General features: G+C 41.3%; 2 protein-coding genes across 8 annotated transcripts in view; one reads left to right on the forward strand and one right to left on the reverse strand.

Moving 5' to 3' along the window:
* LOC133835551 (inositol 1,4,5-trisphosphate receptor) lies at window positions 1-23,632 on the reverse strand. 7 transcript variants are annotated; one of them, XM_062265539.1, is made up of 22 exons: window positions 23,441-23,632; window positions 22,648-22,850; window positions 11,747-12,105; window positions 10,826-10,896; window positions 10,647-10,762; window positions 9,804-10,584; window positions 8,527-9,740; window positions 8,297-8,472; window positions 8,083-8,238; window positions 7,870-8,023; window positions 7,662-7,806; window positions 7,554-7,580; window positions 6,828-7,492; window positions 5,520-5,775; window positions 5,233-5,456; window positions 2,373-5,168; window positions 2,116-2,308; window positions 1,928-2,050; window positions 1,430-1,602; window positions 1,199-1,363; window positions 734-1,141; window positions 1-672 (listed from the first exon to the last, which is right to left on the reverse strand). In XM_062265539.1, the coding sequence occupies exons 3-22, from the start codon at window positions 11,845-11,847 to the stop codon at window positions 106-108; spliced, it is 8,511 nt and encodes a 2,836-aa protein (XP_062121523.1). In that variant the 5' UTR covers window positions 11,848-12,105; window positions 22,648-22,850; window positions 23,441-23,632; the 3' UTR covers window positions 1-105. The 7 variants fall into 7 exon arrangements, with proteins under 7 accessions (XP_062121523.1, XP_062121517.1, XP_062121519.1 ...); XM_062265533.1 differs by having other exon boundaries at window positions 5,233-5,775; XM_062265535.1 differs by having other exon boundaries at window positions 5,233-5,775; window positions 22,648-22,778; window positions 23,406-23,632.
* LOC133835552 (glutamate [NMDA] receptor subunit 1) overlaps window positions 17,745-24,170 on the forward strand; it is a 14,035-nt gene continuing 7,609 nt past the window's right edge. The window contains exons 1-2 of the mRNA XM_062265541.1: window positions 17,745-17,845; window positions 23,871-24,143. Of these exons, the coding sequence (XP_062121525.1) occupies window positions 23,976-24,143 (168 nt within the window). The 5' untranslated portion in view covers window positions 17,745-17,845; window positions 23,871-23,975. The remainder of the gene's footprint in view (window positions 17,846-23,870; window positions 24,144-24,170) is intronic.

Below are 24,170 nucleotides of genomic sequence, written 5' to 3' on the forward strand. Positions count from 1 at the left end.
CTTCTATGTAGTGCATGATCTACACAAGGGAATGTTTTAAATTCAATCGACTTGATTTCATTTGATTTCTGTGCTATGCTAAGTCTTGCGTTAACCCATATTTTCTCAATATCTAATTTCTGGCTCTCTGGCCGTCGTGTTGAGCAGTCCCAATCGCTGTTTCTGTTTGCGTTGTTCCGTCATGTGATCCTTGAGCTCGTGCAGCTGTGTCGAAAGGTTCTTGATCAGCAGCTGTGTCTCCAGCAACTGGGCCTGCATGCTGCGCAGTTCGATCTGTTCGCCATCGGCATCGACAGCGGCCAGTGACATGGCCCTTAATCGTGGAAACCATTCCAATATGCCGGCCTTCACCATGGCGTATACGTAACTTTCGGGTCCAGTAAACTCTGTGGGATCCTTAACCTTGACCAGTACAATGAAGTACAAGTAATGCCACATATTGTGTTCGCTTTTGATATGCTCCTCAAAGCTGACCGTTTTGTTATCGAACGCGGAGCGATTCAAGGAACAAATGAAGCAAGTTGTCTTCAATATCGCTTCCTTTTGCTGCTTCTCCGACCTCAGATCGGCAAAGGTATCGATAATCACACCAAAGATTAAATTCAACACGATAATGATGACAATAAAGAAGAACAGCAGATCATAGATTACGCGTGCTACGAAGAGACCCTCCTGCAAGTCAAAAATACTCATTAAAAACTATAATTTTAGTGAAGTACAATAGCTTCTTTACCTTGCTGGATGGTGCTCTGAGTATATCGCCAATGCCACCTCCATTGCGCAATCCTTGGTTCAAAGTTGTCACAATGCACATAACTAGCGAGTCACAGGAACGTTCCTTGGCATCGCCATTGGTAGCCACCTGTTGTGAGGGGTTTCCATTGCAGCCACCTAGCTCATCTGGCTTGGCGCATGTCTCTTCTAAGGACGCAGGCATCGAGATAGTGACAGGCGTTGTAGTTTCCTCCTCAAAGTCAACTGAGACGAGGAAATCATCTTTGAAGAACATATAGCCAATGATGGAGAATAGATAAACCAATATTAATGCCAAAACCGCAGTCAAAACGATGGAGCGACCGTTACGAGTTACAGAGCGAATAACGTTAACCAGAGTTTCCTCACGATAGACGACATCAAAGAGCTGAAATACACATTATGGATTAATTGGATTTCTTTCGTATATATAGATGCCACATACCAGCAGCGAGTAGAAGAACGGATGGAAGATCAATCCACAGAAGCAAAATGCTATATAAATGCAGTGATAGAGCAGCTGAACATCAGTGATGATCTTAAGGAAGCGTTTCTCTAGCGTGCCTTTGTTACCCATTATGCTCACAATATGAACGCTCTTCAGAGTCACCTGCAAAGATATATTGAGATAAATTAGATTACATTTAAAATCGATTTGATTTAGAGTATTACTCACCGTGACAACGCCCAATAGGCAGAGTGTCGATTCTGGACCCAGCATAAATATAAATCGGAGTATTACAGAGCCAATGAATGTGCGTATCCCCGATTCGCGGGGCAGCGTTATCACAATTACCAGCGAGAATATCAATATGGCCCAAAATAGCAGAGAAATGTGCGAGCTGAGTTCTGAAAATGAATTAAAAAAAATATTAAGAGACTAATATTAAATGGATATATGTAGTAGATTCTGGGCTAAAAATAGAAAGTGTAGAATACCACAAACAAAATTTACTTTTAGATAGTAAGTTTGAATAAAATCTTTTGATGCAGACAGAAATTTTGGAGAAATATTGATAAATAATGATCCTTTGACAAACCAAATACTTTTCGCGGTAGAAAAGAAATATATAAAATATGTTTGTTTATAAAAGAAACAAAAACATTTACCTAAATGGAGTACATAATTCACTTATAAAAACACATCTAATTGGATGAGAATTTGTAGGTTTACCTGGCACAGTGTTGTCAAAGGGATAGAAGAAAGCCACAATCATGTTGATGACGACCACGCAATTGAAGAGTATGTTACTCCACAATGACATATAGCTGCTAATCCAGAAGAGCAACTGCTGACCTGTAAATGAGGAATTTTAACTGTTGTAGATACTAATCAATCATAACAAATGATTTAGTACATACTTCGCAGTTTCTTTTGCCACTTCATCTCGTTGAACATCTCCTCGGCCTTGTCAAAGAAGTCTGCCACCTTGGATCCCTGATCATCACGTTCGGCCGTGTTAAGTATTTTAATTTTCGTGTCTGTGGTTAGATATTCGCATATTTCGGGTATGGGAAATACAATTTGCTCCAGAGTGCGGTCATTGCGAACGATCTAAAGAATACAAAATATATTTAATTTCTATAATTCATAGTAAAGTTGTGAGTGAAGAACGTACTTCAATTTGAGCTGTGTGAGTGGCGTAATACATCAGAGCCTGACTTGTCTTGGCATCAAAACTGGCCGACTGAGGATCCTCGGAGGCCTTCAAGAGTGCTGCCAATTCCTTGTTGTGCTGTGCCAGCTGATGGCAGAGTATATAAATGTTGTGTCCGACCTCGCGTGGGCTGACCGTTGCATCATCGTCATCTGTGGCTGCACTGGGCTCATCCGCATCGTCCTGCTCATCGATTAACTCCTCCTGGTGATAAGCTTTGCAAGCGACTTCGACCAGCTGCTTTGGGTTCATGTTGTAGAGAATGCGCTCGGCATTCTCGCTGTCGCCGCGACTCTCCATGATGGCCAGCAGCAGCTTCGAAGCGTTATTTTTGAGCTCCAACACCAGATCCATGCGATTCTCTCCCAGCGGATTAATGTTGTTCAATATCAAGGCCGTAATAATGTCCAAACCGTTCGATTCGTGTGTGGCAATGCAGTTCTGGTTCTCATGGCACGGTCCCTGACAGTACTCGGTGAGCGTCTCCAGCGTCTGATTGATGAGCGCCACATTGTGCTCGTTGATGTAGAGTCCAAGTAATCCAAGGCCGCCTGTGGTGGAGCCACAGATGCAGTCAAGGAACATCAGCGTCTCAGAAACAAGATTGTTGTTGGTTTTGTTGTTTTGATTGCGCAGCAGATTCTGTAGATCAGGATTGTGATTCTCGCAAAGCAGTTGGAGAAAACGTAGAATGGGTTGCATCACAAGCACCTTGTTGGACAGCTGATTACGTTGCTCCTTGGTGTCGCGATGCTTCTCTAGTTTCTCAGCAAGTATATCCTCAAGTGGACTATTCACACTGATCGCTGAACTCTCCTCGCCCGAATGTATATTCCGAGCATTGCCATAGGCTCGCGCCGTGGCCAAACCTGCATTATGCAGCTCCCGTTTCAGTTCATCCGTTATGACGACACCATTACTCTTGATGCCATGCTTGCGCGAGATCTTGTCCAGCTCCATATTGGCGTCCTGCTTGTGCTCATGCGCCTTTGCCGCAATGTCTGTGGTGTTGACGGAGACCGTTGATTTGATCTCCTGTTGGGCATCCTTCATCTTCTCAAAGAACACCTTGAAGAAGGCCTGATTTAGATCATCGCTGAGAAACTTCTGGAACATGCCCTTCTGTATAATGGGATTGCCGCCCTCAAGCAGCGCGATTCCCAGTTCAACAGCTTCCACAAAGATGTTTGGCGAATGTACCGATTTAATGACCAGTTCGACGACTAAATCGGACGCACCCTCGCGATCCAAATGATTCTGCATTTCGTGCAACGTTTTGCCGGCACGCGCCAAATACTTGGCACCCGGTCCATGGGTGACCAGGTGCAGCTGCTTGGCCGGATCGGAGGCAGCTGCAGCGGCAGCCGCAGCAGCAATTGCAGCCGCTGCCGGGAGCTGAGAGTGCTCTTCCTCTAGCTTAGGTGCACTCTTGGTCTGGAAATAGCGTAGTAGCAACGTCTGGCGTAATGCGTCACCTTTTTCGCCATAGTTGACATCGATGGCCATCATTTCGCGCAGCGTACGCAGTACTTTGACACACATGCGCTCCTCCTTCTCCTCGAGCAGCTTCTCTGTGTGCTTGATCAGTTTGCGTATAAAGCCGCCGCTTTCACAACGTTTCCTCGCCTCGGTACCAGCGGGAAAGAGCAGCTCAGAGCGATAGAGTATATCGACAAGCAGGGAGAGTTCCGCTTCAACGACCGGTTTTAGTTGATCCTCTAGCAGCGAGACAATGTCCTGCAAACCCTCAATAATCGAGCGATCCCAGCGCATCAGATTGGCGGATTGTTGCGTCTCGTATTTGGGTTGCTTGGAGGCCAGCAACCACTTGGTTGTTTGACGCGTCAGCATCGCCGTCTTGCTCGACATGTTGGCCACCTGTTGCTCCAGCTCCAGTGGCAACACAATGCTGCGCATCTTCGCCGACTCGGTCAATGTGCGTATGCAGTTCTCCACATTGAAGCGATCGGCCAGCGACAACCATTTGCATTGGGTGAGACGATAGGCTGCCTGCAGAAGCTGCACAAAGATCACTTGCCGCGACTGAATGATCGTGCTCTGATCGGAGAAGGGGCTGGAGAAGAAGCTGCTTAGTAAGTTGGTAACACCATTGAGCACATAAGCCAGCAGCGTCTTGTTCGCTGTGGCCGTAGTGTTCGAAATCAATTGATTGAGATCGACGAGGAAACTCTTTTCAAAGAGACTCCACATGTGACCGGATGCATAAATCTCCTTCATTTCCACTTCGGTATCAATGTAGCAATGATTGAGGAAATCCACATAAGCCTCTTTTACTTCTGGCATGCATAGAGGATGACAAATGACCGTTACAATGTCATCCAGAGATATTAGATTGTTGCACTTGATCTCCGTGTAGACATTCTTGCCCATGGTGCAGCAGGCGAGCAGCTTGACCAGCTCCACATGATACTTGAGCGGACTGTCGTCGGGCAGTTGTGTGCGTCGCTGTAGCTGCTGTTGCATCATCTGCACAAAGTGATGGAACGATGTCTTGTCGTTGTAGAACACCAGCACATCTTCTCCGGCATTGATGAGCTCCTGCATCACCATATCCTGGCACTTGCGTATGAATTGATTCTCTGCCTTGACGATTGTCTGCAGGAACTGCAAGTAGGCCACATGCCGGCCATGGATCTCGATGCAGTGCACAAAGTGCTGAACAACCTTGTCGGTCACCTCGTTGCACAACGCCAGGTTATCCTTAAATATTGCGCACACGGTCTTCGCCTCGAGTATCTAAAAGGGAATGGAAAGTAGCAGAATTATTTACTGATTTAATTGTGTCGCTTCATTAACTTACGCCTGGATTAAGGAACAAGTCGAGATGATTGTGAAGCAGCACTTGATTCTGCTGATTGCCAAGGCAAAAGTTCTGCAGAAATTCGTGAGCCAGACACATGAGCTCCTTCATCAGCACATCGTCCTTTTCGTCGTAGGGATTCTGCAGCAGATCTAGGACCACGGTGTGGACTCCCACATTGCGCAGCAGTCGCTGCTCATGCTTGCGTGGCTTCACAATGGGACCTGCAAGAGGAACAGTTCGTATCTTAAGATTGTTCAAGCAGATCGTTGGATTTCTGTTCCCACCTGCTGTTACGCAGAACTTGTTCATGCGTATAAGGATCTCCTTGACCTTCTGATACTCGCTGCGCTGCTCTGGCGACAATGTGGCATCATACTCCAGACTATCCGCACCTCCCACAGCATCGGTGCCCAGCTCATCTGTCGCCTTGGCCTTGTAGACCCACAACTCTGACTTCTCCACACTCTGTCGCAAGATGTCCAAGTCTGATTTGATTTGCTTGTAGGACTCCACATCGCTGTCAGAGACAAGCAGTTGCACCTGTAAAGTTGTAAAAGGTTTGCTTAGTTTATATCACATCTTGTTGTGCAAAATTCATTATAAATGTTGCAAAAATAATACATACAAAATCAAAATATCTTTCAGTACGATATGCGGTATACGTCCACTTTAGTGTTAATTGGTTAGTTGATTGATTGAGATGTTGAGTTGTTAGTTAGTTAGTTTTGGTTAGTGAGTTAGTGTGTGTTAATAGTGCGTGTATTACAAGTGTGTGTTGCATATGAGAAATGTTACGTGTAACGATTATTAGTTGAGATCGAGAGCGCAAAACGAGATCGAGAGCGCGTTGCATGCAAACACAAGAGAGATGAAGAATATATATTGAGAGAGAAAGAGAGAAATTAGAGAGCAATAACGATAATGCAAATGCCCAAGTAATCAGATTAGATTATCTAATATGTAACTAGCTACAAATAATAATCGGCACTCCGAAATTTGAATACGCTTGCAGAGATACTTTCAACAACTTTGATAAGGCCGTGATATCTAAATTAAATTGTAGTTGTAAAGTTTATAGGTTCATAATATAAACTGTATTAGGTTTGCTTTGAGATTAAGTTTTTAATGACGCAGACCGACTTGCTGACATGCAAACATTCTAGATACGTGAATACAATTTAAGGTCAATTGGTTATAGTATTTAAAGTATTACCAAATGAACATACAAGTTCTATAAAATAATCTCTAGATTTGAAGTTGTCTTTCTTAGTTATTAATAAACCTTTTTTCATATTTCATTTAAAACTAATGGACTAGACTATATTAATATGTATCAATAAATTACATTCAGGTAAGTTTGTAAGATTTCAATCATTGAGCTGGCTTTTATAATATTATTAAAATATATACTTATGAAATTTAACATTCTGATACACTCTGCAAGCGTATAACAAGGCTGCAAGCGGAAAAATGTTCAATTCGTCTCTTGCTTCTTTCTCAATTTCAACAGAATGTGCATCGAAATGTTGCCGCCTTGTTTGACTTCGCATCATTCAGTATCACCTACGGTAGCCTTTACTTGATTAGCTTACCTGGCGAAAGGCTTGCAACACCTCCTGCCGCTGACTAAAGTGCCTGAAGAGCAGATGCAGTGCTCCCGAAACCAAAGGCGCATAATCATGCATGATCAGGTGCAGCAGCACACGTAGAAAAGTGCGTCCACCTTGTCCATCCAAATCCAAATTGGCGGCATCGCTGCGTTCGCAATCGAAGATGCCCTCCGCCTGCACTCCAATCGATTCCAGATCGATGTTCTTCTGACGCGCTGCTGCCGCTGAAGCAGCCGCTGCGGCTGCAGCCATAGCTGCCTCGGCGTCGGCAATCTGCTCCGAATCTGTGGTGCCAGCACTGGCAGGTGGTGTTGATTGTGGTTGCTGCTGTGAAGGATCCTCGTTGACAGGTGTGGTGGTAGGTTGACCCTGAGCAACCACTTCAGACTCATCGAATTCACGCTTGAATATCGACAGCAGGCAACTGATTCTATAGTCGAGACGCACGTCCAGAATGAATTGAAGAATTTCTATAATCTTGAGCTTAGTGTCCATGACCAGCGGATATTCTTTCATCAGCTGCGAGACAGACTTGCGTTGCTGCAGCGCTATTGAGGGAGCAGCAATCGCTTGGCCAACTGATCCAAGCGCCAACGAGGTCATCACTGTGCTCATGTCACCAATGGAGCGCAGCACGCCGCCCTCAGCTGTAAGACGAAAGCACGGGTTAGCTTAAAAACAGATTAAACAACCATCAACGAAGCTTACCATCGTTATTGGTCTCCTCATCGACAGCTTGTCATTTGGGAGATGCAGAAAACTTACTTAGCTAACTAATCTAAAGGGATTTATTAGATCCCAAAATAAACTACTCACAATCAATATCCGTGTTTACAAAGGCGCCACCAGTTGTTGTCTCCGAAACGCAGTCTAGAATGGAGAGCAGTGTCTTGGTCAAACGCAGCAGATCGCTGAAACTGTAGAAGCCAAAGTAGATCAAGTCTCGGGCTAGTTTAACGACCTGTAGAAGGATACAAAAATTTTCGATAAAAAATGCTTTAGTAGAAATTCTTTTAAGGCTCACCTCGAAGGTCAGTTTGTTCTGTTCCTGATCCGTAAAGAGCCACGCCTTGGTGGCCACATTGCACAGATAGTTCTCCACAAAAGCAATAGTTGTGTTGAACTTGGCACGACATGCCTGCTTATTCTGATCCGGCTGCTGATTCTTGCCATCGTAGCTAAGCGAGAGTCATAAGTTTAGATTGTTAACTTAGATAGGATAAAGCACATTACTCACTCCATTATGGACATCTTGGAGGGTATTTCACTCCAAAGTCGCGCATATTTCACAGGCGTCACAGGTTCCTGCGGATCACGATCGACATGCATGTGCAACATCAGCCTGCAGAAGGAGGCCCGTAGCTCATATGGCATAGTTTCATCTGACATGCATCTGAAACAGAATGAAGAAGGATTAATAAATACTTTGAAGGAAGCAATATGGTACTCACTTTAGTATCAAATCAATGTCTAGTTGGGGCGACAGTCTGTTCAGCGCCAGATACTGACGATTGAGGCACATGTTGGAGAACAGATTCAGTTGATGGCGATAATAGTTTAATATGGCCGCTTCCTGTTCACAGCCATCGGCTACGCAGTTGGCTAGATCCGCCATCGAACGCGAAGACTATACAAGGAATGAAAATAATGAAATTCAAAGTTGATAAGCTGACTTGCTTACCGGTTGACCCTTCCACTGCAAATGTATTTCGTATTTCTCGCCTGGCGAAATGGCATCCTCATCATTCAAGCTCGCACTGTCCCAGGTGGTGGTGGTCGAAGTGGACTGTACATCGGAGCGATCCTCATCGTCGCCAGCAACCTCAGTGAGTGTGGCCAAGCAAACATCCTCCGAGGCGCCTTTGTAGCAACGTACAGCGGCGCCACCACGCAGCGCTTTCACTTGTGTATCGATCAAAATGTCCACATTCTTGTCGCTGAGTACGCTCTTACAGATCAGCTCCTGGGTGACGGCAATCGCTTTGCGATTCGAGACGCACAGATCGGAGAGGTAGTCGAGGAAACGCGAGTCCCAGTTGTGCATGTTCTTGCGCACCAGACCCACAAATGTCTCGATCTCAGCGGCCGTAATGTGCTTCTCCAGCAGCTTGCGATTGTTGTGCAGCAGCGCCGTGATGGTGTCCTCGGCAAGTATATCGTAGCCGATCTGCTTCTGCATCAGGCCAAAGTGTTTGGCTATGTACTCCTGATTCTTGCGATAGTCCTGCTGCGAGAGACGCAGTATGCGATAGCACAGCCGGAAGATGTTCTTGTAGGGACTGTTCTTTGGATCGCTGAGTTCGTCCAGTCGCAGAAATGGTCCATCACCTGCCGTGTGCTCCTGGAATGGTCCCTGGAGTATCTTGAACAGCTGCTTCAGAATGTATTGCTCGCGGAGCAGCTTCTGCCGATCGCGTATCGGATTCTTAATGGTAAACTCCAACGCTTTGGTCTTGTTCTGCTCGTTCTCCATGCCCGCAATGAAGTAGACAATGTCCTGCAGCAGTGAGATTAATGCACGTCTCTCATTGATCGAGATGCTGCCATTGTCCAGTTTGCTAGTGACCGTGGCCAGCACTTTGCACGCATCGTTGGCAAAGTCTAGATCACGCACTTCCACTGGGGATACAGGTATCAAGGCGAAGGCTTCTTTATCCTCCTTTATGGGTGAGCAGCAGACCTTTGACATGACTGGTTTATCGTCATCTGCATCAATGGGTATGGATGTGGCATGAACCCAGGTGTTAGAGCAGATGTGTTGCAGACGCACATAGCTCGATTGTGGCACAAGACTGTCCGGGCGCGCCATTGTGGTGGCATCCAGCACAAAGACGGAGGCAATGTCCGCGGAATATGGCACCGACACAAGGCGATACTGTTTGCCCTTCGGTTTGTCTATTAAAGTAGAAACATATACATAAATTATAAGCACAATGCGATGTCTAACGTCTGACCTACCATTCATAGTGGAGTTCATGGTGCAGCTGAGTCCCGAGTCCTGCAACAGCGATTCGTGCACATTCATTGGCAGCACACCAGCAGCTACATCCAACTCAGATTCAGCAGCCAGATAATGACCTGTGGCCAAGTGCTTAAAGCGGTACAATGAGTTCCAGTCGCCGGCACCGCCACGACATGAATCGTGCTGCACCACCTCGATCTCCCAGAGCGCTTTGCTGCTCGTTGCCGCCGTGGCGCTGGTGCGTCCTGTGGTTCGCAGAAAGACATGGTATTGCTTCTTGTACTCGTCCATCGTAAGGAACTTCTCCTGCTCGGCGTGAAAGAGTCGCACCACATCGCCGCCCTTGAGTATGTGCTCCTGATTCTCCTTGTGCTCCATGAACAGCGAGATTTTCCACGATGTCGATGAGTTGAGTACGTTAACCTCTTTACAGCCGGGATTATCGGGCAGCTCGTAATTGGCAGCCACGTGCAGATTCTGTTGATCCGCATTCACCGGACTCAAAATCACTTTATCGCCCACCACCACATAGTCGCCAATGGAGCGCAGCTTGTAGAAGGGTTTGATGTAGAACCAAGAACCTTCATTGCCATTGGCATCTAGATAAACACGCATTGCATTCTTCTCCAGCAACGATGGCAGACGCTTGTTCACTGTCAGATACTTGTTGGACTTCAAGTGGAGCAACTGCACCACAGCGCGTCCATATTGTATAAAGGTGCCGAGTAGCTTCTTGTTTTCGGTCTCATTCTGTTTCTTCTCAATCTCCGCTGCGTGCTGAAATAGATTAAAGTATTTAGCTAAAATATAATAGCTTAATAACCACCATTCAAACTTACATGCAAACGCTTTAGCAGATTGGGATCTGTATTGGAGCTGGCTGATTGCTTGGCTGCCTTCCAGAATTGCTTCTGTGCCGAATACCGATTCATGGGACATATTTTGATAAGGCAATCTGTAAAGTAAAAACCAAGTTAAATGAAGTGCGCTTAAATCAAGTTAAAATTGCAGTATTTACCTCGAAACTTTTTGGGTGGACAACTTAAATCTCCCGCCTCGGGACACACAACCGTTCGGTCATCCACCAAGCTATGGGAGAGCAAAATACGAGTCAGTTTATTATATATGAAAAGAATTAAAACTTCTTCTTGCTAAGTGTATGTTTATCTAGGCTAAAGTTTGGCAGATTTAAATAGAGTGAGAAAAAAGTTACGAAAATATCTTAAGAACTTTTGGCTATTGTGAGATTATTTACAATAGAGTGAGAAGAAAGCTATTTGAAAGAAATTAAGTGGTTTTTTGTATTTATTGAACTACCAGCAATCAACACGGAGCGGAACCACATATAATCCTTGGGTTGAGTACATATTGGCATTGCTCAAATTTAAAGGAAAAGTTGGGGAATAAAATATATATATTACTTTATTTGCAAGGAATTGTCTCTATGTTTTATAAAGCTATTTCTTAAATGTGTCCCCCATTAAATAAATAATTGAAATGTAAAGTATAATAGAAATTCTTTATGAAGTGAGGTGTGTTATGAATTAATTTAAATTAGGAAAATAAAAATATAGTATGTACTTCAAGGACATTTTCCAACGTAAGGTCTCTCGAAATACTTAAACATAAGTTATAAATATCAAAACAAGATACCTAATGCAATTTTCTATCAACCCTGCATCAATTACAAAGTACTCTTGAGGCACATATGAGTGGCCCTTCAATTGCTCTATTAAGACCATCAAGAATACTAAAAGGTAAGCCGTCGTTGCCTTAAGGCAGTGTGCAACAGTTGGCAGAGCACTCGGGAGTCTGTCAATTGAAATGTCATAGAGTGCAAGTACGAGTATGAGTACTTGTACTGAATGAGTGGTGAATGTGAGTGTGAGTGCGAGTGCAAGTGAGTCGACTACAAGTGTGTGCGACGAATGGTACTCACCCGAGTGTGCTCAAGAAACCGCACACGCTGCCCTCCGCATAAAGCGAAACAATGTCGCCCAAGTGAAGGAAGCTCGCCGAGCCAATTATATTGTCGCCCATGATGAAGCGCGGCGCGGAGAGAGGGGGGAGGGGTGTGGAGACACGTGCTAATAGCGTATGCTAGTCGCTAGTGCGTGATGTGTGTATGTCTCTCTCTCGCTCTCTCTCTAGGGGTGGGGTTTAGCCCCCTCTGATTCCTTTCTGTTGTTTGCTATTGTTTTGCTTGCGGCCGGTTATACGAGTTAATTGCACAGATTTGTCGTTGTCCTCGTTGTGCTCCTTCGTCTTCGTCCTTTTGCTTCTGCTGTGTTGCGTATCCTGCGCGAGTGAAACGAAAAGAGAAAAGAATAATAACAATATTAATTATAATAATAACAACATAATGCAGACATTACAAATCACATGTGCTCGCTCTAATTATATTACATAACCGGACTATAATTAGTCTGCAAAGTTATCGTAGCCTTATCAGTAGCTTTACTGCCGTTGACCCACAGTGCGTATGAGCAACGTGCCGTTCCATAGTTGAGGGGTGTGTCGATATCTGAATTATGCATAAATCGCAAAGAACAAAAATAAATTTCTGTTGTGGTTTCGATCCCAATATGGTCTCTATACATATAGAGAAATACCCTTAATATAGTCATATCTATTTTGGAACACTCGTAGCGCGCATTAATCATTCAATTGATAAGCAAAAAAAATATATTTGTGAATTAAATAAATTATAAACAGTTTTCGAAATGATCTGCTATAATTAGCAGACACTTTAATTTAATGTTTTAAACTAATTTCGCACGAATTTAATCATTTAATTTATTAGCTTAAAGACGGCAAAAAACTGAAAAGCAGCGCTGCCAACTTCGCGTTAAAGCAATGCCAACTTATCTAACAGTTTTCATGTTTATCGTTTATCTTCAGAAACTTTCAAGGAAGTCCGGTGAAATCGAGCTAAAAGCGTATCTCAACTTCAACTTGACTTCCTTGACTGTCAACTCAAGCACTTTCCCATGTATCCTATGCTCATACAATATGTATCTTGTGCTCCCGAACTATAAGGACACTCTTTATGTGGGTGGCTTTGCTGGGGTTGATGACAGTTGTAATGTACAGTTTCGTATTTCGAATATGTAAACTTGTCGTTTATTTTAACGATTTTCAGTTGTATCTGCACGACATGCTTTTCATTTTTATGATTTGTCACTATTGTTCTCAGTTAATGGCAGCATTACGACTGAAACGAAGGATAGGAATATGAAAGAAGCAAATAGTAATGGCTTTTATTGTTTCACAGACTTAATGCTGTCATACCGCATTGATTTTAACAGCATTGGAATGCTTCTTTGATTTAAAGAGTGATATTTTTTCAAAGCATTATGAAATCAATTGGTTTCTATTCATCTATCGTTGCTCTGACGTTCAAGAGTTCCCATAAATAAATATCAGGTATTTGGAAGTAACACGTTAATTACAAGATCCAACAGAAAAATAAACATTGCCTCAAGTATAACAAACAAGGGGAAACTTACGATTGAGAGTGATGAATTGGAAGATACCCTATTATTAATACATGTTATATAACTTTAAAAAGGGATTTATAAATACTCGTGAGAGTGTGCAATTAACTTAAGTGCTTAAATAATATAGTCAAATTTTAAAAATCGTATAAGCTATTAGATAATAAAATATTTAGCTAGTTTTTAGAGACTCTATGAATCAATATTATTATTCCCCTTTCAAAACTTGCATCACTCTTTCTAGGGTATATGAAATCAATAAAATACATGAAATTTCCGGATTCTATTTGTTGATATATTAACTATTTAATAGGTGATTATTTTGTTTTGGGTCAGTCACCGACTGATTTGTACGATTTATTGTGGCCACTGCCCAAAATGTGGTGCTTTATGGATGGAGAAATATTAGGAATATCCATTTGATATTATGCTGTTTGTTATTGTTGTTGTTGTATACACACATGTGTGTGGCAAGCACGACACTTGCATAATAATGAGTTGGTAGAGCTTAACTTGCGTATACACATAATTGGCAATAGATTTATTTGACAGCTCGACAACTTTTGTAATATGACAAAATTCCAGGAAGAAGGCTGCTCGCTAATTAGCATAAATCTCTAGGCCAAAAGCTTTCCATCAATTTCGGATGCTTGGGCTTCAAAAGGGGAAATTAAAATTTCATATTTATGTGCACACATCCTTCCTTTGGGGCACGGCCCAAGCGAAAGGCATTCAATGAATTCCCAGAACGTGAAAGTAGAGACCAGGCACCGAAGGCAAACAAAAGTTTTCCCTGCCAGTCACTCGTAAAATGTGAGTGGCAGTGCCCCATGGGGCAAGAGTTTCTGTGTGTTTGGCAGGATACTAACCTGAGCACATTGTTGGGCTGTTGGGTTGTTGGGTTGTTGGACAAACGGAAACGGGGAAAAGCGAATTGTATTTGTGCAAAATGTGTGTTTAAATCGTGTCAATGTGCCAGCTGCAGCGGCAATCACACATCAATCATTCATTCATTCACTTCGGCATTTGTTCACTGATTCAATTCACATTCCCGTACAATTTTCACATGCTTTTTTTTTGTACGGCGCCGACTACGATTAAATCAGTTCACAGCCATGAAATGTGTGCATTAATTTCTTATCATAATAAATTATACACAAATATTCTACTTTTTCTCTTTCACTCTACAGTAATTCTCTCACTCATTCTCCCTCTTTCTCTCTCTATCTATGCCTCATTGTTTTTTGTGGCATCGTTCACAGCTGTTGGACAATTAAATAGAATTTATTTAATATTGCATAAACTTTAATTAACAAGCAATTCAATCAAATATCTACACACACCCACACATAGGCGCCTGTGCATGTGTGTGTGTGAAGGAGCGATGAATACACATGACGAGCAGCAGACATTTGCCTACAATTTTTTTTTTTAGCTTACGGATGCTAACACACACACAAATACACACACAGCGTTCACTTGACTTTATTCGCCAGGTGTACATTTTCATGCTTTTGTTAGAAGAAGAAGAATAACCACAACACTTACAAATATCTTCACCAAATTTTTTCAGATGTAAACAAAATCGCGGCACTGAAAAAATCGTCGTATTTATTTTTCGCTATTTTCTTATGCATATATGTTTTGTTATTTTTTTTTTTAGTTGTTGTTGTCGTTTATTTTTCGCAATGGATTTTACGTGGATTAGAATAAATAAGCAAAGCTCATAAATAATTGATGATTTTTTTTCTGGTAGTAGCTAGAGCTATTTAAATTTTTTCTTATTCGGATTCGGATGCTTCGCGGCGACGAGAGGAGGCGAAAACGTTTTCAACGTTCCGAGAGAATGCCGACGGCGACCCACAAAAGGCCAGCGCTCAAATGAGAATGCTGGAAAAGCTCAAGTGTCGAGTGGCTCGCTGTCAAAAGCTCAGGCGAACGCACAAAAAAGCTTTGCTCAAATGTAAGTCACTGGGTTCCGGTTGATGTTGTTGTTGTAATTCTTGCTCTCCCTCTATGTTGAGGGCATGATACAATTATAGAAGGTAGTCTCGTCGGCAAAAGCTTTCGTCAGTACGCATTCGTTTTTTGACGCAAGAGGTTGTCTGCGGACGAATTTTTTTCTGCAATTAACCCTTGTGCAAAATGACATTTTGCAATGTATGCCGTAGACACGGATAGAATTAAAACATTTAGAGAATTAGAGAATTCTCATATATATTATTAATATTGTTCATTACCAATTTATATTTTAAAAATATGTCAAGGAGACATTAATATCAGCTTCAAAATATGTAAATATTGATATCATCGTCTAAGGGTTAATGCGCATTTCATTGTCGTCTCGCTTACACTGCTGTGCTGAGACTCTTTCACTCGTACTCATTTGTATGATTATAGAGGTTGTGCTTTTTCCGACGAGACTACCTTGTATTATTGTATCATGGTTGAGGGCATGATACAATCACAGTCTCGTCGGAAAAGCTTTCGTCAGTACGCATTCGTTTTTCGACGCAAGAGGTTGTCTGCGGACGAATTTTTTTCTGCAATTAACCCTTGTGGAAAACGACATTTTGCAATGTATGCCGTAGACACGGATAGAATTAAAACATTTCGAGAATTAGAGAATTCTCATATATATTATTAATATTGTTCGTAAACAATTTACATTTTAGAAATATGTCAAAAAGACATTAATATTAGCTTCAAAATATGTAAATATTAATATCATCGTATAAGGGTTAATGCGCATTTCATTGTCGTCTCGCTCACACTGCTGTGCTGAGACTCTTTCACTCGCACTCATTGTTATGTTTAAAGTCGGACAGCTTTTTCCGACGAGACTACCTTGTATTATTGTATCATGGTTGAGGGTGTAGCTTTCTGAGTGCTTTTTCGCACACACAACAACTTTTGCTTTCATTCATGTGTATTTTTTTTTGCCATGTTCGTCTCACACTTTGCTTTACGCATGATACAATTATACAAGGTTGTCGGAAAAAGCTGTCCGACTTTGAGTGCGAGTTTGAGACGACAAATGCGCATTAACCCTTGATATTAATATTTACATATTTTGAAGCTAATATTAATGTCTTTTGACATATTTCTAAAATGTAAAGCGAACAATATTAATAATATATGAGAATTCTGCATGCTCGAAATGTTTTAATTCTATCCGTGTTACGGCATACATTGCAAAATGTCGTTTTCCACAAGGTTAATTGCATTTTCTCCGCAGACAACTCTCGTCGACGACTGAAAGCTTTTTCCGACGAGACTACCTTGTATAATTGTATCATGGCTTTACGCATCAACGCTGCAAATTAGCTTTCTTAGTTGTGCATTAGTTTTGCCTTCCTCTCCCACTTCCGCTCTTTCTCTCGACTTACGCTTTCTTTCGCTTGAGTGATGAGAACGCTGCTGGCGCGTGTGCAAATTTGATTTGATTTGAGGCAAGTTTCGTCAAAGCCGATGACTTTGCATGCTCATTGAGAATGCAATTGCATTTTCCGGGTCAGGGTCACGATTAACTTTAGACCTGTGCATCAACAACTTTTCTCTATTCCGCCGCAAATCAAATGCCTGTAAGCCTGTTGCTTATTTACGAGTGTCTTCCTCTAACAAAAGATGAGCAGTTGTAGTGCTAGAAACTCAACAGAGTGCTTAAGTAATAAATACAACAAAAGAGCTGCTTTAGCTCAAGGTCTGAACTTTGAGCGCGACTAAGTAATATTTGCATTCTCAGAAAAATGCAAATTGCTTTAGTGCAAATACAGAAAATGTTTTCCTTTTCTTTTAATTTAAGCTCATTTTTATTGTTAACAACCTTGCGACATTGATTGACCTAGGCGCATAAATTGTATGTATGCTCAGAGTAGAAGCAGAAGCAGAAGCAGAAGAGCTTTATTATCGGCCGTGTCGAAGCCACTAATCCAATTAGACAAAGTACACAAAAAATGCAAATTAAAAACGAATCAATCTGAAGTGGAATTAAAAGCACTTAACAGTTAGTCACACTCATACTAACAAGCAAGTATGAAACTTACTGATAAAATCAAATGCGTGCGTCGACCGCAAATCACAACAACAGCATAAAAGCGCACACAACAAAAGCGCTACAAGTGGCCAATCGACGTTGAAGTCGGCAGCGACGGTGACAGCGGCAGCGACGTTGTCGGCGACTGCGACGCTAATGAACGCACGTGAGTGAGCTGGAAAAAAATCAGCTGAGCAACGAACGAAAACAACAAAGCGAACGGCGTGCAAAACAAAAGGCAAACTATTTGTTTACATGTGCAGGGCGCAGGCGTAGCGCAGCTTTCGTTGAGCTTGCAAAGCTGCTGCCACTGTGAAAGCTGCTTTTTGGCAACGCGAAAGCTTCGTAAGCACAGGCAGAAAGTTCACGTCGCCAAAGGGATATTCTTCAGTAGCAAAGCGTCGCGCAAGGCGCAAAGTTGTGACCGAAGTAGTCCAACTCAAAGGGCGAAGAGCGAGCGACAGTGAGGCACAGATTGCCATTGAGTGTTCATTGCGTGGCGACGGTGCGTATGAGCTATTGGTTGAACAATTCGCGGAGTGGAGGCTGCCAGTATCATCATTGGCCGCCCTGCGTGTGTGTGTGTAAAACGATTGTTGTTGATAAAATGAAAAGCTTCTGGTTTAGCAAAACTTCTAATAAAACAAATAAGAAAAGCGAAAATAGAACAAGCGAAATTAAAATTTATGTGGCTCAAGACGAAATTAAACAGTGAAAGTTTGCCAAAGTCTTTGGCCAAAAAAAAAGAAAGAAGAAATTCAAGCAAGAAGCATAAAAGTTCTATGTGCCAGCAACTGTGAGTGTGTGTGTGTGTTCGTGAGTCTCTGTGTGTGTATGTGCGCGACAGCAAAAGGAATAGAGAAAGCAAAGCATCCCGTAGGAGTGGCACACATACAAAAGTGTTTGCATAACTTAAGGCGACCCGACTCTCTGTGCCTACAAATACATTGAAATATACACATACACACACACACTACATAGTTGGTATAAAGCCAATATAATTTGATTAAAGTCATGTCCGAGTCGCAGCACAAAAGAACTGAACCACAAATATAGGACGAATGCTGCTAAGCATTGATTCATGTGAAAAGTAAATACAGCAACAGCGAATATTAGCTGTCGATGCGATGCGCCAGGATATTTTCTTTTTCTTTTTTTAAAGGCGTGGCTGCTGACAGGCATCCTGTCACAGGTACATCCTCTCGGTTTCCGTTGCAAATATGTTCATAATTATGACACAACAGCGAGCATCCCTTTTTTATACACATTTTATTAAAGTAAGGATTACTTGAGTGGCTTTTTTATTTAAATAAATTTTGCATCACTTGGTCATTGGTCGTCTGGGTTGCCAATAAACAGCTTAAGGATCCACTCAATTCAATGATGCGCAGCGGAAAAAGGGAACATATGTTTAGCAATTCGTGTGTGAAAAATTTAGCAAAAAGAAAAGACGATGCTATTGTTGAATTTGAAATACTCTGGTGCACACGAACTGACCGGCATAAGGGTCCTGGCATAATGTACATCCTTTAGGCTGTCATTGTGTTCTTGAGTCTTTCGAAAGTTCGTAATGCCCACAGATCAGCAATATAAACATAAGTATATGTAGACTAACTTTCTGCACACTCTCACACACACTTGCACACACGCCCAGGCCATTCTTGGCTTGACAAAGTCAGCTGAAACGCAAACGCTTTAGCAAATGGTCCTCCGGTTGCTCCTTGTCGTCGATGCCGTTGTCGTTGTCCTTCGCCGCTACTTTATTGGCTTAGGCAGCTTTCGAACTAAGACGAACGCACAATGAAAATGGGGGATATAAAGGTTAAAGCAACAGGAGCAAAGAGGCGAATTTCTAAAGTTTTTTAGGCATTGATTGAAGCTTTTGTGTTGTGCGACACTTTTGTCGAAACTGTTCCCCCTCTTTAAAATCGAGACTATATTACCCCAGTTGATCCTTCTCTTGTAACCAGCCGCCCCTGAGCGTCATAAAACAATTGACGTTTATTTTTGGTAAATTCAATTAGAGCAGTATGTGAGTATTTTGTGAAAGGACGAAAATTTGTGCAGCACATCCGGTTTGTGTTGAGCATGAGCTCAAGGAAATCCTGCCAATTTGATTGCATCCGCCATCGGGCGAAATGCGATGAGTATGTCAGCGATGAGTTAGAGATGATAAATTCAGAAGCCACATGCAAGTCAAATGATTTGCCCTGTGCACCTGTTGGCGGATATTTTCCTATTTAGTACTCGATGTCAATTGAATCACAATTTCACAATCAAATCCACAATGTCAACAGTTATTAAAGTTTTGCGAACAAAAATAAACGCCAGCCGCAAATTTAAATTGATAACAATGCATCATGAAATCAATGGAAAAAAATACAGGGTCATTCAGTTAACAGATAATGTTGATTGTTCACTGACTATAGAGAAAATGTTCTGAATAATTAATGCAATTAATTTTATCATTTTTAATAACTTTGGTTTGGTGTAACAAAAATACAGAGTTAATTGCAGTTCGTGCTTAAAATGTTTGTATTCCCAACAAACTTTATTTATAGCTTGAAGATTCAATAAAACCCTCATAGATAAATGCATTGTTTTTAACAATTTATACAATCTGTAATATTTCATTTAAATTCATAATATTGTTAAGAACAAAGGGAAATAATAAAACAAATAGATTCTAGAATTTACTTTAATGTTCTTTTTCTATAGCAAAAGTTATTACTATGAGTTGTAAAGCAAAAAGTTATGAACCCTTTTTTTCCTGGCTGTCACCCTGTATGATGTAAATACGTATGCACACGTTTTTCTATGCATAAATATGCTTTTATATAGCTCTATATATGTACGTTAGTGTGTATCTGCATGTCAGTTTGAATTACATAAAAGCCACCGCTGTCCGCGGCTTGCCAGTTTCAATCAGGTTCAAAAAAAAACACAACCCACACATGGCACTAATATCAACAATAACAACAACAACAACAACAACAATAACGATAACAACAACAGACATAACAACAATAACAACAAAATACCAATTAAACAAAATGTAAGCCATGGCACGTTCGCCATGTGAAAACATCACAACAAAAGCAACACATAAACGACAACACAGGTCCTCAGAGTTTTGGAATGAGCAAAAGAGCGCAACAAATTAGCGCCAATGTCTGGTAATACAAACATATGTATTATATATGTGGGGGGATATACTTGTCGTATGAGTCAGAGCAGCGGTGATGGCTGATTCCCCATACTGCAGTTGCGTATGGCTAATCAACTATTTATAGTCCATCAATAGCGAAATAATGCAAATAACATACATGGAGAAAATGCATTTATTCCATAGACACCAAAAATGGGTTTACAATGCACCTCTATAGAAGACTTTCAAGGCCTCGAATTATGACGTAAACTATCAAAATATCTCTTTCATAGTCTAACATATTACTTATAGGAATTAAATTTAATCGACGGCATTACACAGCATTTATTTTTCATTTTTCCGAATGTAGGCAATATTTTAATGATTTCGAAACCGAAATCCGAAAGTTCCGCTTATTAATTTAATAATTGATTTTATTCACGCTATTTATCTTTTACGCCAAATTCTTCTTCAATTATTTATTGATACATTTATTTATTTAACCATATTAATTATCAATTTTTAATTCGATCTAGATTCTATGGCATTTATTTCTCGTTATTCCGAAAGTAAACAATGGTTTATTAGATAAATACCAAATATAGAAAATTTACCACAATTATTACTCTTCATCGTCATGGTTCCGAATATTCATTTTATAATTAAATATAATCTACGGCATTCCGTTGTATCTCCTATTTTTCTAAGGTAAACAACGATTTCAAAATTCCAAATTTTTACGTAAAATTTTGCCACAATTATTGCCTGAAATATCTCCTTAGTCATATTTCTGCATTTCAAACTAATAATTAAATTTCTTCTACATGCTGCAGCAGTTATTCCCCATTTTTCTAAATGTAAACAATGATTTTATAAACTTTGATATTTTTCTTAGAAAACTTGCTTTGATTTGCAGAATTTTTATGTAAATTGTTAAAGAATTCCCAGCATTTATGATAAAGATCTCATCTGAATCAAGATATACAATAAATTTCATCTTTAATTACTTTGAAGGGCATTGAGTTGTAACAGTTTCAGTTCGAGTTCCAGTTCACGTTGGGTTAAAAATATTTGTATCTTTTATTTATAAGATAAATTGTCGTTTAACTTTTTATGTTGATTGGGCATATTGAAGTAATGCAGACCCGCATCTCGTCAAAGGCAAAAAAGGCATTTTTGTTGCCGCTCAATTGATCTGCAAATTATGCACATAACTATGTATAGTCTACATATAGTCTTCACATACATAACCACATAAATCAGATATTACAAGTAGTGGATGTGTGTGTGCGTGTGTGAGCTTCATGCATAACTCAAAGTGCTCTCGATGGCTCAGTCATTGATTTTCGCTGAAAGTTTAATTGAGTCGTCATCGGCAGTTTGCTCTGGGTTCTGTCTGCGAGTGTGTGTGTGTTGTGTGAGAGTATTTACGAATCTTTGTGTGTGCATGCGAATGTAAGTGGGTGCCGTTAAAAATTCTGCAATGCGCGTAAAAATGTTTGCGCCGCGCGAGCTCGAAAAAAAAAAATTAAAACAGAGAAGAAAAGTTGAATGCAAACGCGTGCTGTCGCATCATCATGCATGTGGCGCCATCTGCCCACCCCATACAACAACTGCAACAACAAGCTTCGCTTCGTTTTACGTTGCTCTGTGACAGCGCCGACCCCCTCACATGAATACGAAAAGCTCTCTTTGCTCTCGCTCTCTTTCTCGGTGGCTGTCTGCTATGTGGCGCTTAATTAAGCACGCGTCTGTCTGCTGTAGAGTGAGAGTGTGCGAGAGTGAGAGGGTGTTTGTGTTGTTGTTGGGAGTGTTTGTAATTGATTCTGAATAGGCAGCGAGAGGTCGAATCTTTTTGCTGTTGTGCTGTTGTTGTTGCTTCTGTGATTTGTCTTCAATTATTCAATGTGAAAGCAAACTTGTTTTTAGCAATTAGCCACAATGCCTCTTTTATGCTATCAAAGACTTTTACGGTGACCTGGTTAAAAAGTGCAGCGAGCCCTTTGAATGCCCATAAAACATGCAACACTGTCTGGGCGTGTGTAATGAGCCCAGTTGAGCCACTCCAACAGGTGGAACGGGTTTTTATAGGGACATACACACACATACATATGTGTGGAATGTATAGCAAATTGAGTAAATTGTCGTTATGTACTTACAATATCAGCAGCAGCGTTTTGTCGTATTTTATAATCGAAGCAATTGTGCGCAGCGTTGAGATTTCTTTTCACAGATATATTCACATTTTATTTTTCTTCTTTCGTATTTTTTATATTGGTAACTGAATCATCTGATCAATCACAGACATAAGTAATATACATATATTTATATATGTACTTGGGGGGAGGGAGCACACTGGCAACTAGCTCGTAAATCGAATAATTTTATTGCAAATTAATTTTTATGGGCGCACACTCATAGAGACACACACACACACACTCGACTCGAAAAGGCACTTGAAAGAACTCAATATATTTTTCACCTTGAGTACGCGCACTTAACCACAAAAAGCGCAAAGGGGAAGCAGAAACAAAAACGGTGACCGTATACAATAATAACAATAACAATGTTTGAGCAGCGACTGCGGCAGCAACGGCGACGTCGTCGTTGCTATTTCACAGTTTCTGTTTCTGTCAATGAGCAAAACGCAAAAAAAAACACAAAAAACACGCGACAATAATTCCGTGAAAAGCAACACAGAAGACGTTGGATACAAAACGTTAGCCGACAATTACTGCTCCCCCGCCCCCGCAGCACACAACAACCACAACAACAACGCCAAAAGTCAACTTTTGAGACACCAAGTTGGCCGTTGGCCGCAGCTTGAGACAAGACAATGACTGCGGCGTCAGCGTCAACGTCAGCGTCGACGCAAGCAAACAACAAATCACACAACAATGCACAAATTTTCATTTACAATTTTCACATAATTCCATGCATGTTTTCGCTTACGCCAATATCAACACTTGAACCTTCAATAGGGCCATGCACTTTTTTAATAATTTAAAACACAAATTAACAGCTTAAATAGTAATAAATTGTGATTTTCAAATGCGATACGTTTTTATAATTGTGCTTGCGTAGCGAGCTGCGCGATAAGGAAAAACCGCGGCAAAGCGACACGCGACAACATCGACGACTGAACTGAGTGCGAGTGAGCAACAAGTGTCAAAAACATATGATCGTCAAGTTTTCAAAAGTCTGGCAGCACTGGCGTCAAAATTAACATATGTAGCTTAACACCATAGATGGGGCAACGCTATGCATACTCACGATCATTACTGGCAACTCTACCCGCGGTTGGCGCGGATTTAAGAAGAACTAACAGATAATTTCCATTTTAAATGAAAAGCACTAAACACATAACATATTTTAATTGCAGAAAATGTACAGATCTTAATCAATTGAGAGGGAGCTTGTGAGATTGACGCGCACAGTTTACATTTCCCCAAAGTTTGTAAATAACAAAAAGTCCCCCTGCAGCAATATGGCTGCTGCATTTGTTTATCGCCTGCTTTTGTCTGCGGCATCTATTGTTAATGTGCTGCCGATTGGAGCACAAAGGCATACAGCTTCAGATAATCCCTCGACATACAATATAGGCGGTGTATTGAGCAATTCCGACAGCGAGGCGCATTTTCGCACAACAATAGCGGTAAGCGTATTATCCCCTAAATGGATT

The sequence above is a fragment of the Drosophila sulfurigaster genome, chromosome 2R, assembly GCF_023558435.1.
Source record: "Drosophila sulfurigaster albostrigata strain 15112-1811.04 chromosome 2R, ASM2355843v2, whole genome shotgun sequence".
Taxonomy (NCBI): Eukaryota; Metazoa; Arthropoda; class Insecta; order Diptera; family Drosophilidae; genus Drosophila; species Drosophila sulfurigaster.